Raw genomic sequence first — 16,695 nt, 5'->3', positions numbered from 1 at the left:
TGACGCCCTATCGTTATCTAGCAGTCGAATGACGAATATTACAGTGTCATGACGTCAAAAATAACGACAACATGACTAAGTCAAGGAGGTTTCGTTAGGAGCCCCAAATTTATTGGTTGGCATGACGCCCATGTTCGGACCGTGCACAATCGCACACATCCAAGCTCGGTAACCAAGGCTCGAGTGGCGATGGATGATCGTGCTTAGTCAAAAGAATGAATGTTCCGATAGGCCTACTGCTTACGAAAAAATATACTCCTCAGCTAACTGTCATTTATTTTGACGTATATTCCTTCCTACCTATGGAAAATATAAGGCAACATCAATCAGTATTTCCATTCGTCTGTGGTTGTGTAGAAAATAGAACTGAAAATTGTGTGACATACGAAAAAGCGTTTGAAACTAATCCAATATAGGCGATAGGCTTATCAAATAATAACCCCTAAAGAGTGAACATTATTTCATTCCATTTATTAGGTTCAAAAACGAATCAACTCTGATAAATTCGACAACCTAATTACAGCAAAAAAACAACAACATGAAACAGAAAGTTGTTAGAAACTCCCCATATCTGTTTTGCAACTTAAAGCACCAATGTCAGCCATCACGTAATGTTGTCTGTGGACACCGAAATTATTAAAAACAATAATATACATTAATACAATTGCTGTAATTAAGATTACATCGCAGCTGTTTTCATTTGTAGACAGGAAAGGCAAACCTATCCGACATAAAAATCTACATTCATGGTTTGCTACAGCGCACTAAACCTCCAAAGCTGATTTTTGTGATTTAACTAAGATTGAAATCACTCAAGGGATCCAATTCGCAGGCATTGTGCAAGGCTTTCACAGTCGCAGGTGTTGCTGCAAAGCAACGATACGAATTTTATAATTGTTTCAGAAAGACACAACTTTTTGAAACAAAGCATGTTTGCGTAGAGTAGAATAAAAGAATTGAAGTATAGATGTAAAAATAAAAAATACCAAGTTTTAATTGATTGCTACATCGTACTTAACCAAATGGTAAAAAATCCGGACTTCCGGATTTATTTGCTAAATATTTTATACTTACGAAGTGGAAAATATTCATTTAAACCACGATCACGTTTGGTTTCCTCTACTGCACGTTTAAGCGCAATAGCGACACAAATTGATGTGCATATAGGAGGTTCACCAATTGCTTTTGTCCGCAGAACTCCAAGTGGATTTGGTGCATTTTTAAGAAGCTCAACGTTAAATTCAACAGGTATATCCTAAAATATAAAATTTACCAACGTCATTGTTTGTTTATTGCGCCATGTTAAAACCTGGATTTACCTTGGTTGTTGGAGGCTTGTATTCCCAAGTGCTATCAGTTACGAGTTGTCCAGTGTTTGTATCATATTTCATTTCCTCTGTGGTCCAAAATCCAATTCCCATGACAAAAGCTCCTTCCACTTGGCCGATGTCTACTGATGGGTTCATGCTAGATGTTGTAACATATGTGCAATGTTATATGTTTTTCGTCCAACAGACAAAAACTTCAGAATTAAACTTAGATGAAGTTAAGTTAAATAAATTATTTAATTTTATGAAGCTATAGGACTACTCATTTCAACACTTGCCTAATCCCACAGTCAAACATAATATCAGCACGTAAGATCTGGTTCTCTCCAGTTAAGACATCATATTCCACTTCTGCACATGCCACACCATAAGTTGCATAGCTTTGAGAAGGCAGTGTTGGACTCCTTTTATAAAAATATAGAGAGGCCATGTCAATAAAACGAGTCCGTAATGTTGACACAAATCCTTCATCCTACGTGTAAGTTGCAGAGAGATCAACATCTTCTGCATAGCATTTTGCAATCAATTCCTTCCATGTAACTTCTTTCCCATTCATTCTTGCTTTGATTGGTTCAATTCGTGAATTGAGAATTTCACAGCAACCAACCAATGACTACGCAAGCATAAAATTAACAACAGTAATGGAGTTAAAATTAGAAATGGTTAAGTATCAACCAATTGCCACAAACTAGTTTGTGGATAACCAATTTCACACACCCACCGCACATGTCATTTCACTAGATGTACTACCACCAGTCGATGTACTATTTGCTGCAGATATATTACTTGTCCTCTGCACAGTGATCAATTCCAGAGGTACACCTAATTTGCAAGCTGCGACTTGTGCAACCTAAAATAGGTAGATAAACATCACTCACAATAAAAACTATTTAGAATATCTAATATAGCAGGTGTCAACAAAACTAAACGGTCAGTTTCTAAATAGATTGAGCAACATAGAATATTCATATAAGCTTGAAAATTAACAACTTCTAAGCTGCTCTACAGATTACTGTCTTGTTGTAGATGGGGAGCTTGAGTGTCTCAATAAACTTTCGAGCTTAACTTAAGTTTGTTTCTAAAGAGATACCCATACCAAAACAGAAAGTAAAAAGTCAGACTAAAAGTGGTTCAAAACTCACAAATAAGAATAATTAAATACACACAAGAAATCCAACTACATTGACCGCCGAGCAGCTCAGCACAAAACGTGTTTGAACTTTTGGGAGAAGAGTTTATTCAAAATGTAAGCAATAGTCTTAACCACAAACTGCATTTAATCGGAAACCCACCAATGTATTTTCTATGTGTTTGGAAAGGCAACTGGGGCAGTATTTGTAACCTATGATATCCTGTGCATATTCGCTCTCAAATCTATCCAGAATAGCAGTCAGAAACTAGAATGTCCTTTTTCAGGCAGGAACTAGTTTAAGAAGTCAAACATTATTATTATTATTTCATATAAACATTAGGCAACACAGCAAAAAGTTGTTAAAACTCAAAGTCCAAAAGATAGTCCATTATTAGTGTCGGAGATGCTGCAGATGCTGCTAAAGTTGGACATGCACTCAAAATGTGCTGTTCGGTCTGATCTAAGCCACGTTTACATTGGTTGGATGTTGACAAGCCCATCTTTACCATGTGGGCCTTGAAGTGCCCGATCCCAGTATGAAGCTAGTTTAACCGGTTCATATTTATTTTAGGCAAGCTGGAATTGCCTGAACGTACCGCATATGAAGTAAAAGGTGGTCAGGGCTCTTAGTGTTGTTGTGTAGATTTAGACAGGGCACATCAGCCACTTGGACATTAAATGCACCATTTCAACAAAATACCGTGACTATGGAACTGTTCAGCTGGCTCATGGGTAAAAGTTCTTCTATAGTCAATCCAAACAGTTGCCTAAGTGGCTGGTGGGTTACTCACAAATCCCCACCTGGCGGATTGTGTAGATAAATGGATTCCTTTTGAAGGGTAATGCCAAATTAATCCACACTTGTATTAAGAAACTTAAATGCTCGTGGTATGGTATGATAATAATCTTTATCCGCAGACTGAGGAAAGTCTTTAGCACGACATAAAATCGGCAATGATTTCTCATCGCTCGAGCCCCAGTTACCAAGCTAGCCTTTGTGCAAGTTCCGAAATTCACACATTTTTTAATTGATTAAAAGGAGGCAGGGTACAGTATTTCATATTGAAACTGATTAATTATTGCACATAAAAGGGTGTGATTAGAAAGCATGATAATTGATGATGCAAGCTGTCTCTAATAGCTATGTTGCAACAAAGGTCTTAGCATCATGATCATCTTCTTCCAACACAGAGATGCACAGGAGTACACCTGGTACAGGAATAGTGCACAACAGCAATATAGGGATATTTTACAATTTTTGCATCGTTTCATCGACCTCTTTTAGTCCGTGCCAGTGCTGTAGCCAAGTCATTTTTTTAAGACTCGAGTCAAGTGAAGTCATGTGGGAAGTTGACTTAAGTCAAGTCGAGTAAAATTACTAATTTGCTCAAATCAAGTCAAGTCATGCTAAAATATAGTGCAAGTCAAATGAAGTCGTACAGAGAAGAAGGCAATATTACCGCCTAACATTAACCTAACGTAAACGTTATAATACAAAAACCTATATTTACCTTGTAATCTAAAACTCTGTTTAATTAAACCCTAAATAACTAAAATCAACTTTTAGCATGTCCACTTCCCTCACCTACTGACCTAACCCCCTATATCTATGAATGAATGAATGAAAGTATATCGAACGCGTCATAGAGTACCCACACCGTACTACTGATAAAATGACTGCAACATTGCTATTGCAACACTGCAACATTGTTTTGCAAGCTCCAGCATTGTACCACACACAGATGTTGGAAGTGCATCATAACGATGCATTGCTTGATCACCAAAAATAGAACATAAACAACTAAACACCCTTGGTGAGGTGGCATCACATAGAAGTATCGGTGACTATACGTTTAACCGATCGTTCGCAAAGAAATCAAATGTTTGTAATTCAGTTGGGCAATAAATTAACAACTAAGATTTAATGACTTGCGTCAAGTTACTTTTCCGAGACTCAAGTGAAGTCAAGTCATTTCAAGCAGTAACTCGAGTCAAGTCAAGTAATTTAAAAACGTGATTCGAGTCATTACAACACTGGTCTGTGCTGAATGCTTCAGTGAAAAGAGAAACTGAATTGTCTACTGATCACCTCCTGGTTATCTGCAGCATGTGTATCTTAGAACCTCAGGTACATCCAAGATCCATTAATAGTTTTATGTAACGAAATGGGAACCCTTAGCTGACAAGGATGTAAAAAAGACCTTTTGTGAACAACATTTCAACTAAGTTCAAGAAACTATCAAATTGCCTGAAGAACATTGCGGAGAAATAGACACTCTTAAAAAAACATGGTTCCAAAATATGCTACCAATGTCTGCAAGCAGAAGCGGCTCAGTGTGGCAAGGAAGAGTGAAAAAATAACCCCATGGTGGAACCAACGGGTTCAAAAAGCTCTTTGAGCAAAGAAAGTTGATTGCAACCTTGGTTTCAAGGTTGTCATTTACTCTGTAAACTTGGTAGACTGAGGAACAATAAGCAGCAACACAGGAGGTAAAGCTGTTAGTACAATTACATCATTGACTTGACACTGTGAATCCATTCCGCAGAATTGAGAAATGTAGTGAGCAATCACGAATTATTAAGAGAGCTCTTGGAACTGTAATCCACACCTCCTTCATGAGAAAATACAGTGGGCTCCGAAAAGAAAGGGAGAACAACTTATATAATTCTAGCACCAAATTCAGTCGTAATGTAATCATTTATTAAAGTTTGCATAACTTGAGTCACTAACTGAACTGTTACTCAATAATTTCAAACAAGCTTATTCAGCCAATCTAACAAAACTATTCAATGTAGTAATTATTGCTTATTCTAAATCAGCGTGGTCCAACTGCAGGCCCGCGGGCCAAAGTTGGCCCGCGAGCACCGATTTTTAGCCCGTGAACTGATAGTAAGCTTTGATTCAATCTGGCAACATAACTTCAATTTTTGTTTCTTTGTTATTGTGTAATAATATTGTTATTGACAAAAACTTTGTGAATGATCCTTTGTAATGCGTAACAATACCACTTTGTCCAAAAAGTTCTCTTAGGTTTTAGTTACACGCCTTGTTGTCCTAGCCCAGCGTGGTCCAACTACAGGCCCGCGGGCCGCAAGTTTGTCTCAAAGGAGAGGTTTCCCCTTTTAAAAGATGCTGCTATGAAGCTGTACTCTATGTTTGGAAGTAGGTACATACATTTGTGAATGTACGTTTTCAGCAATGAACAATATTAAAACAAAAAATCGAAATCAACTTGGAAACGAGGCTCTTCAGGCTTGCCTTCGCATGGCCACAACTACGATTCCCGTGGATACCAACGCTATTGTCGACGAAGAACCTCGACCGCAGATGTCACATTGATCAGCATTTAATAGCTAAATTTTGAACTATTCTAATTTCAGTTTTAATTAAAAAAGAGAACTTTTTTCAGTTCTAATTTAAAAACATTGGCCCGCAAGATAAAAAAAATTTCTGATTTTGGCCTGCGATGAAAAGAAGTTGGACCACGCTGTTCTAAATTAAACCTAATTCTTTCTCTGTAAGTTCTTTAATAACTCACCTTTGTATTGATTCCTTGACCACATTCGATTCCACCATGAGAAATGACCACCGAACCGTCAAAAGCATAAATACTTACCAGTACTGCATACTTTTGCCAGGTCAACTTTACGCTAAATCATAATATCACATATTTAACAAATACCAAATACTATATTATTAACGTAGCGTGCATGAAAATATACAACAATAAGTATTTATACTTGAATTTTGAAGGGCTAACAGATAATCCTCTTTTCTTCCACCTATTTTTTTCATTAAATGACTTAACAGTCTCCTGTCGAGATCTAATGCCGCAACTTTCCATAAGATCTTAGAAAAACATGCAGTTTTCTTTAAATATTCTTTTGTATCACTCTTCTGTGAACAATATTATGCCTTTTCGATGTGCATATAGATAATGATGTATTTTTGTTTAAGTTAGTAGAATAGCTTCACAAAAATATAAACTATCATAAAGCGACAATATCTAATTGCTAGGAGTACAATTGTCTTTAGATACATTTTACAAACATACAGCTCGCATGCATGTAGTTTTTCAAATGTTTTATTCTGGTAAATTTATGAGTCAACCAAATTTATTGTCATTTAAAACATTAACATACTTTGATATAAATTCCTTATTTGGCAATGAGTAACAAGGTTTCCTTGAAGAGTAATTTGACCATTTTTGAATAGATTGGCAAACTTCATACCAATTGGATCCTGTCCAAGATAAGAAGCTACATGTTCCATCATTATGTCACCAAGTGCATTCAACTGTAAACTTCCTGCCAGATGAATTACATTACAAGAAGATATTGAAAGCACTTACTGTGTTTGAATTGAAAGCAAAAAATCATCAATAAGCTATGTGTAAAGTGCACATCAGTTTGAAAAAAAAGTTTAGCAGAATATGCAAGTTGTCAAATGACATACCGGGTGCACGACACCAAGTAGGAGCAGGGATGTTAGTTTTGCAAGCGTAACATTTATAAAGCTGATTCGGGCAGAAGTAAGCTGAAAAGAACAAAAAAAATCACACTAAAACTTTAGAATGACAATTATTTGTTTCATGAAATCTACACCGCTAATAACACCAGGAATATTGAGTGTTTAATCTATAAACCAATTACATTGCTTCAGACTCATAGTTGGTACCACCATCCATTTATGGCTTGTATTACCATTTTCCTTTGTCTGAAAGCAAAACTTAAACAGTGAGATTAAGGATTACCACTGTCAGCAGCTCGCTGAACTCCAGCCAACTCTCTCACAGCCCGAGGTGCAGATCCACAGTTACCATATACATCACATGATAGGCAGTTCACTATACCATTTGCATTGAAACCTAAAAATCACAGACGCAACACAATTTACATACTAGTATCATAACAATTACTGTATAATAACGGCAATGACAACAAACAAAACAATTATCATAAGAACTCCATGCTGGTACAAGATATTCGCACGTTTTTGTCAAGTTTTAGAACAAAAAGAATAGCCTGAAACAGGTACCTTACTAGAAATAAAAGAATTCATATACAGTCGAATCCGCTTAATTCGGACACTTTGGTTCCGCTCACTTTTGGCCGAATTAAGCGGAGAAACGGCTTTGTCCGAATTAAGCGGAAAATCAATTGTTCGTTTCATGGTCATGCGTAAAGGCAGAAAACGCATTTAAAATACTGTAATGTTGCGTAATAAATGAATTGCAGCTGCGCTATACTGCAGTAATTGGCACTGATCGCATAAAACGCACAAGAGTTATACCTTCAGGTTAGTTGTATTGCTTACAGTAGGCTATTTCGATACCAAACGATTCAACAAATACTGTATATTACTGTGTAACACTATGACTATGCGACTATGAAGCCTGCACGGCGTAATATGAGTTCATTGTCGATTGTTACAGCATGAATCGTGATTGTTTCACCATAATCACTCATAATGCAATTGCATCTTGTGGTAAAACGAACAAAGTACTGTTTATTGTGTCATAACCTAACGATAGGAATTGCGAACCTGTGTCCGAATTAAGCGGAGAATTGTCCGAATTAACAGGAGTTTTTTACGTTCAATTTTTGCTTTTGTTCCGTTCCTGAGCATTTTGGCCGAATAAAGCGGTTGTCCGGGTTATCCGGTGTCCGAATTAAGCGGATTCGACTGTATAAACGATAAGTTTACCACAAGTTCATTGTTTTTATGTCAAGGAAATCATGCATAAGTTTCCAACAAAGTTGTTAATTTTATAAATTCACTACTTTACCTATCTTGTACTTCATAAAATATGGCATTCGAGACCCAAATGTGCTCATGCAGGTTTTAAGATCCGCATGGAAGCAAACAGGTCTCCTCGTGACAAAAGCAGCCAAAGTAGCGGCCATTCCTGCAATGGTGGAGTTGCATAACTTCCCACCAAATCCTCCTCCAAGCCTCTTTGTTGTTATTTCAATTCTAAAAAAATTTCAATCACAAAATAATTACCAAAGTAGACAAATGTTTATCAATACTAATTTAATCATTCTAGTAGAGTCTAGTAGACAGATTTAATGTTGTTTCAATGATTACCATTTGATGCATTTTATTGTCTTTACTTGGAGTAAGCATCAAAAACTTTCATGTTAGTTTACATCAGTGTTATTGCAATTGGTTCGCCCTAGAGTTTGTAGTCTTTTTGTATTAATAATGCCAATATACATGTTTGTTTACAATTGCACAGTGATATGCTTTTAGATCTATTCATATTGTTATGATCACTCTTATGCACAAGGTAAGCGTTAATGTGTCTCAGTGTGCACAATGTGTGGCATCTATATTATTAATGTTACTCGTATGTGACTTGTGATTTTTTTATCATTTTTAATGAGTTTCGGGTACACGTGCACAACTTGTACCTGGCTTCTCCCCAAGGCATATAGCACCGCCCGCAATTTTTTTGTCTTGCCCATTAATTGATTGCAATGTAGGGATTAAGATTTCTGGGTGGGGGCACACATTCTACGTTTTGGTTGTTTCGATTATGGCTGGTTCATTGGTCGTGATGATTGGCAATACTGTTATTTTTATTCCATACCAGTTAAGATGATTTTCTTACAAGTTTTAAGAGCAAATGTTGGTTACGCTGACTAGCTGTAAGCAGGAAAAACAACACAATTTGGCATGACGTAAGTAGTTACTGTAAGCTTATTACAATAATTATAAACTGAAAATGTAGGATGGGTACAGTATAATAAAAATAAATGGTACAATATCACTAAAAGTAAGATAACATACTTATTGCTGGGGATGCCAAATGAATGGGAAATTGTTTTTTGGATCCACAGCTGAGCTTGGGTGGCAACATTCAACTTAAATCCACCATTCTCTGTGCATTCAGCTCGACAGATCTGATTTTCCATGTAAAAGTGATATTGTGAACCCAAATCAACTTCTCCAGAGACCTATATTGACACATTCACAAAACATGGAGGCTTTTTTTTGCATGTTTTTATCTTTTAAACTCAAGGCATTTTAATGAATATATAAAAAATTAGGTAGTAAAGCTACTTACAACATGCTCAGCATTTTTAAAAGCCACGTCTGGATTACCCATTTGAAATGGCTTCAAGTTGTTAGGATAAAAAGAGTTATTTTCAATTGCATCTTGTACAGATAAAACAGGTTTTTGTACGTTCTTGTAAGTCACTTTTACAGATTCTGCAATTTGCTTCGATTGTTCCCTTGACTCTACGCAGCAAAGTGTTTATTGTCATTATGTTAACGTTGCATCAGTCGATTCTATATACTTAGCAGATGATAAAATTCAATACAATAATTAAGTTATACTTTTCAATTACAGCTCCACTTTAATTTCCACTAGGTTCCAAATTCAATAAAACACTAGTAAAAAGTAATGCTAAAAAGACACCTGCAATCACAATAGCCACTGGTTGTCCAGCAAATTGAATACAATATTTTGCTAAACATTCACTCAATCCATCATAATGAGAATGATTTTTAACTACCATGGGAAAATTCTCTCCTAAACGTAATGAAAATACACATACAATACTGGCTCTGTGGGCATTTTACTAAATACTGCAAAAATAGATAGCCTTTGATGACTGCAAAAGTATGGGTATATGTACAAAAAAAGTAAAATAAGAAAAAAATGTATCAGCAAACGTATATAAAAAACACTATTTTATCGTAAAATGTACCACCATCCAATAGCTTTAGTAATCACTACCTGTGATAATTTTCACAAAACCAGGCATATCTTTAGCAATGGAATAGTCAATGTTCTTAATCTCTGCATTTGCCACATCTGACAAAACGAATGTGCAGAATAACTCATCTGTAGTTGGTGTTTCGTCACCAACATACTGAACCTCACCAGATGCCTGTTTAGGTGAAAAATTTTGTTTGTGAAGTGTGATTATGAACATTAGCACTTTGCAGTTTAACAAATTCTGTAAAATGCAACTAAGTTTTTAAGAAAGTATGCTAATACAATAATCTTGTATATAGTTAGTATAATTAGTATGATAATGGGCGACTTTCAATAAAGAAATTGCCAAGTCAATATGCTAACTTGTATATCTGATGATATGTTGGACATTGCTTGAGATATTGGATAAATTTCAGGGTCTGTTTCATACGTTTGAGTTCCTTTTGAAAGTGGTCGTACCAGTGAACCAATACCACTGGAAATGCCATACCCAAGTTTACTAGGATCACATAACGACAAGTAGAACTGCAAACAAAGCTTTTCCATTAATCATTAACTCAGAACATCCATTGTAAAAAGTTACCCAAAAGCCAAAAAATAGTAAGTGAAAATAAAAGTATCTTCAATGCGCTGGAACAACTGCATGTGTTACTGAATACCTTGTAAAATAGTCCAAGAGCTAAGTTGTATTCGTATTTCTCAAGTGTAACATTTTTGATTTCATCAGAAAGTATGTTTAATGCATCTGAATATTTGCACAAAGCACTGTTGGTTACATGCGAGGTACAGTATAGTTTCATATAAATTGAACCGCGTGACAAAAACAAAACGAATTAAAATTTATTTATTTATTACAGAAAACAACTAAACAAGTTGTATAAGTATTGTACATCTTTAAAATATTGTATAAGTACATTTATTTTCACACTTTTTAAAGTTTCCATGCTGTTTGTTTGTTTTCCTTTCAGGTAGCATTCTGTTTGCTGAGCTCGTGCAAAAGCAGAACCTAATCCCCCGAATACCACAACACAATTTTCAATTCTATCTTCATCGCTGGCTAAACCAGCCCGAAAGGCTGCTGCCACATAAGCATAACTATTCTGTATAAAAAAATTGCACCAAAATGAATAAAAACAATTTCTACAACTAAGAACTGAACATGTTTAAGCTGTTTTCGTATTACAATTAACAAAATCACAGACTCCTAGCACAAGCTATGAAACTGCTAACACATTTCAATAAGCAACAAAGTACTATAAAAATATTTTAATATATATGTTACTTAAAGGGAATAAAAGTACTAGCCAAACATAAAACCTGAGAGCGTGGCATCACTTTAAATGTTTTGAACTTCAATTTAATATCATCAAGCTTGGGCAAAGTAACAGACAATAATACCTGAAGTAAATTAAAAAAATACTTCAACATGTTAATTCAGCAAAGTAAATACTTAACCAGTAAACGGTTAGTGAAACACATCACAAGAGACGATTCATATTGCTAAAAAATCTTTAAAACAATTTGCGCAAGAACACTGAGCAGGTGTGAAATGCCAAAGGTAAATATTGTAAATAACGCTTTTAAATTCTGTGTAAAATTAAAAACTGCAACAAGGAAATCAAAAAACCAACAACAGTAAAATGCTCATTCAGTGTAAGAAATGTATCTTTCCCGATAGTGCCATCTTCATTTTTAGTTAATACAGCAAGTAAATAAACAAATATATAAATAAATTAGGTTCTGTAAATACTTTACCAATCTATAGAATGTTAGGAAAAATGCATTATGTGGAAAACTAAGCACTGAATCATCTAAACAACTGTTTCAATTACAATCTACAATCCTTTTCAAGAACTTTACTTTAAGTTGAAACAGATCCGAACAAGAAAACTCCTTATTTATTAGTCTTCAAAGACCATACAAATATGGTAACAAACTTTGTCATTAAAATGGGAAAGTGTAGCCCCATCACTTCCAAACACGGATTGAGTCACAATTCTGCCAGTGCACACATCATATACTTTAACTTTTGCCTTGGCTGCTTCCAACAAAACACAAACATCTGAAGGAAAGTCAGGATGTTGACATTTCATGGCAATATTACCAGCCCACGAAGCAACCTAATAAAACGCAGATTTTATCACAACTTGAAACAGATCCAATTAAATGGATAAATACATTTTTCTATCATTACTAAAGCATTGTAACTTACATCGGTGACAAATTGTAAGTACTTTGTGGTACGTACATATCATATTATAAAATAGTTTACATTTCTTATGGGAACACTGGCAACTTTCTTTAAATGGCTTGCAACAGCACCAAATGTAACAGATTCATCAGAGTGCTTCAACAGTGTTTTGATCATTTCACTCAATGTAACTGAGGCACCCAACTCAATGCAATCATCATAGTTGTTAATAGCTCGCAGTTCTTCCATTTGCCCAATATCAAGGAAATATCCGAAGTTAGATTTACTCTTGTATATGCCTGTTGAAATACAATTTTACTCACGTAGTACTATTAAGTATGTTTCAATTGAGTAGATTAACGATCAATTAATTCGTCATAAACTGATAAATCAATGTCAATTATAAATTTGTAGTTTACAATTACCACTGGAAATTTTTATCACAAGTTAATATAATTTATCAATATGGAAACTCCTTACCAGAGGCAGTGTTGCCACAAACCAACTTTATGCATTTATGCTCCTGCTGAAGATTTCTTAACTGACTTTTCAAGTCGCCAAGAGATGCAGGTCTTATCCATGTAGCAACGCCATCAGTAACTGTTAAGGATTGAATGTTGACGGTAATCAGGCTCTTTGGCGGCCGCTTACTGTGGCATTTTAAAGACATCAAATCCTTCATAATAATATACAAAAAATTAAAACTTTGTTATACTGCAACTCACTGATAAACACAGATACCTCTATGTCTTCGCATTTTTTTTTCAAAGATGAGTCTGTGTCACAAGCAAAGCATTTCATTGCATCAAGTATTGGACGATATCCTGTACATCGGCAAATATGACCATCAAAATTATCCTCAATAGTATGCTGAGTAGGATGTTCATCTTCTTCAAGTAAACTATTAATATTTTTATCAATATTAAGTGTTAAAGTTAAAGTTTGTGGTTAAAGTCTTATAGAATACATTTTTGAAACAGTAAAAATTTTCAATAACTTAATCTAGTTACAGAATGGACTTTTCCACCAATCAAACAGTATTTCTGAGGTCACTATCTGTCACATCTACATATCCATATTTATGTAGTATTCTTCAATAAACATTTTATTGTTTAAAAAATTTTAATTTGTAAAGCAGGATGCTGGTATTGTCGAACTTAAAAATGTCAAACAAATACTGCATTTATATTCCCACTACGACATTATCATCACATGAGTATTAAAGTTTAAACCAAAGACTGTTCACTCTTGAGGCAAATATTACCTACCTAATATTAATTAATTTCTTATCTAATCTAATATTAATAACTTTATTAATAATATTGTGACAATAATCTAACACTTTTGGAGTATTTAAGAGTGTAATATCTACGAATTTGGAAAAAAAAACGTTGAGAACAACACTGTTAAAACTCAGACAATTGTCGTTTCATTAATTTCTTTAATGATCATCGAATTTAACAGGCACATTGCAATGATTTGCTGGTTGTGAATATGAATAGTGAATATATATATAAATGAATACATCTAGTCTGTTTATTGCAGGTTGTGTAGGTTTTCTGAAAGTTAATTATAACTCTTACAAAATTACAATATTTCCTTGTAAAATGTGTTATTTGATAAGTTTGATTCTTAGCGATTTGTGGTGCAAGCACACATTGCTGAAAGACAAAAATTTCTTCTAAATTCAAAGCAGCTTTTTGTAGAAGTGGCAAAACTCACACATACACAGTTTTTATTTTAACACCCAAGTACCTGTACATTGACATGACAAAACCAGGGGTGCAATAACCACATTGACTTCCTCCAAACTTAGCAATCCGAGACTGTATATTACTAAAGCCTTCTCTTTGTGAGCCAATACCTTCTATAGTGATAACATGGCATCCATCAACTGAGCACAGGGGAAGGAGACACTAAACAAGGGGGGTGTATAAAAACATATATAAACATCTGTTATTGCATCTGTTACATAATGTTTCACTTAAATTATTGGACCTTATGTGTTTACGTTACTCACAATTAGAATACTTTTTGCGTTGTGTTGCGTTGTTGGCATTACTTTATTTGTGTCGTATTGTTTTATCGAAATATTTATTTATCAGTCAAAGTTTTATTTGTGCTGTGTTATTTTGTCTTCACTCTTACTATTTGTTTAAGTTTAAGGCCTCCCCTCGTTACGTTTGTTTTTTTTCCCTCTGGTCCAAAGTGACTTCATGTTTCGCGAAGTGGCGTGATAATCGCCTAGTGCATGGTGAAATTTTGTTTGAGCTACGAGTCATTTTAGACTTGGCAGGCTGGGGGACACTAATTGTTTCATCTGTTGGCTGAGAAAAAAGTTTTTTAGTGAATAAGTGCTTTTAGGGAACCCCCTGCTAGTTTTCATTTGGATTATGTGACTACTGAGATGATTACTGACAGTTATTATGTGATTACTGACAGTTTGTGTGAGTCCCTTAATTGCAGCCATAATTGAGTCAGCCCAGTTGTTATGTTAACTGTTATCTCTAGGACCTGGTAATAGCTGACAAACTTATTGGTAACACAACAATTTATTTTTCAAAATATGTAAGCTAAAGTAATAACTGTAACATATACAGATGATTATTATGCAAAGCTAAATTGATGTAATAATTAATACAAACACTAAAACTTAAAAAGTGTATAGTTTTACAGATATTGTAATAATATTAAAAGAAATTCAATAAACAGAGCAATTGATAAAAATGCTTAATGAATTTAAGTTGTTTACAAAACAACATCGTTTTGTTATGCTTTTCATACTCACAGAATTAACTGCTTTAATGCCCTCTGAGGGACGTTGTAGTGCGACAACGCAACTTCCACAACCTCCTTCTCCACACGTTATCTTGGTTCCAGTTAAACCAGGCTGTGATCGAAGCCAGGAATTAAATGAGATGCCAATGTCAGGATATTCGACTGCAAACTTTTCATTGTTGACATAAAAAGAAATGCCATTTTTCATCATATTTTTTGCGTTTATAGGACATACACATACAGTTACAGCCTGTACATACAAAGAGTGTCATGAAGCAATAATCAATCTGTAGGGGTCATGCAAATGGTATAATAATTAAACTGACACTTCTGATGAAAACTTTTTTAAACTGAAGGTTACATTTCATGCTACTTATATACCGCAAGACAATTAAAAATGCCTTAAACTGTGTTTTAAAACAGATATGGGATGTCAGAATGTAAGCTATCTTTTTACATCAGTCACATCTTTACACAATGTTTGCATTGCTTGTCAACAGCATGCATATTTTCTTTATTTTAAATACTTCTACAAATGTTTATGATGGTAAGTGCCCCACAGTCACTCCACATGAGCAATTCACCTTCAAACTTTAGGCAGCGTCTATTACACCAACAAAAATTGAAACTACAGAGTGGTTTTTGTTGCTTATATGTTATAATAGCCTAAAAGTTATCACATACTAATCTCAACTTTTTAGTGGTTCCTATATTTAACTTAAATATTTTTCTATAACCTGAAATTGTTTTTCGAAATAATTTTTGAGATTTTTAAATACGTAATGAGAAGTATTTTAGCCTTTGAAGTATACACCTTTGGATTTACACAGTTTTCAAAAATTATTTCATGAAAAAATTAAATTATTTTGAGTAATGGAAAAGTACTTGGACGAAACATAGGAGTCACTATTCATCCTACCATCTAATTCTATTCTACACCTCAAAAATTGTCTTGATATCATAAATGAAATGTATTTTCATATTTATAAGTACAGTAGCTGGCAATTTATGACAGATAATTTTGAAATACCGCATAACCAACCAATAATGAACATATTATGGAAGATTCAGTCAAGTTTTTAAACAAAAAACGCTTGTATTGTCTAGGCTCCGTATTCATATTTACGTCATAATAAGTTTTGTAACGTATTTCTTTTTACTATTTGTGACGCAATGGTCACAGCTGTTAATTACATAACTATTTAGCCTCGAACAAATTGTATTTAAGAAGGACAGTACCTCTATCAGACAACTAATTTTTTAACAGGGAAGGATGTAGTAATTCATATTAAACACACATACAACGAGTTTTTTAGCTCTGACGTTCGTACTAATAAAACAACTGGAAAATTAACATGTGTTTATCTGAACGTATGCAAGTTATTCCAAGGACAACTACTAACAAGCAAAAATTCACGCCTCAAGATGAGATTCGTCAGTATTGAGGAATAGCTGGGAAACAGCATCAACTTCACCATCCATCTCACTCGACTAAGGAATGACAGCCGCGAAGCCGGCATCTAACACTAATGG

General features: G+C 34.6%; 1 protein-coding gene across 2 annotated transcripts; it reads right to left on the bottom strand.

Annotated features, from left to right (window-relative positions):
* Positions 1–450: 450 nt before the first annotated feature.
* On the bottom strand, positions 451–15,408 carry LOC143450217 (uncharacterized). Of its 2 annotated transcripts, XM_076950665.1 has the most exons (26): positions 15,173–15,408; positions 14,140–14,300; positions 13,126–13,285; positions 12,865–13,060; positions 12,466–12,683; positions 12,131–12,313; positions 11,511–11,591; positions 11,122–11,293; positions 10,853–10,938; positions 10,557–10,718; positions 10,212–10,365; positions 9,891–10,004; positions 9,534–9,709; positions 9,257–9,423; positions 8,250–8,437; positions 7,215–7,328; positions 6,917–6,997; positions 6,604–6,768; positions 6,202–6,310; positions 6,000–6,111; positions 2,050–2,178; positions 1,805–1,941; positions 1,607–1,732; positions 1,320–1,467; positions 1,075–1,255; positions 451–866 (listed from the first exon to the last, which is right to left on the bottom strand). In XM_076950665.1, exons 1-26 carry the CDS (start codon positions 15,371–15,373, stop codon positions 793–795), a joined length of 3,795 nt encoding a protein of 1,264 aa, XP_076806780.1. In that variant the 5' UTR covers positions 15,374–15,408; the 3' UTR covers positions 451–792. The 2 variants fall into 2 exon arrangements, with proteins under 2 accessions (XP_076806780.1, XP_076806782.1); XM_076950667.1 differs by lacking the exon at positions 9,891–10,004.
* Between the last annotated feature and the right edge of the window lie 1,287 nt (positions 15,409–16,695).

Source organism: Clavelina lepadiformis, chromosome 3, assembly GCF_947623445.1.
Source record: "Clavelina lepadiformis chromosome 3, kaClaLepa1.1, whole genome shotgun sequence".
Lineage (NCBI taxonomy): Eukaryota > Metazoa > Chordata > Ascidiacea > Aplousobranchia > Clavelinidae > Clavelina > Clavelina lepadiformis.
The sequence above is the reverse complement of the archived record's forward strand: the minus strand, read 5'-3'. Positions and strand labels throughout refer to the sequence as shown.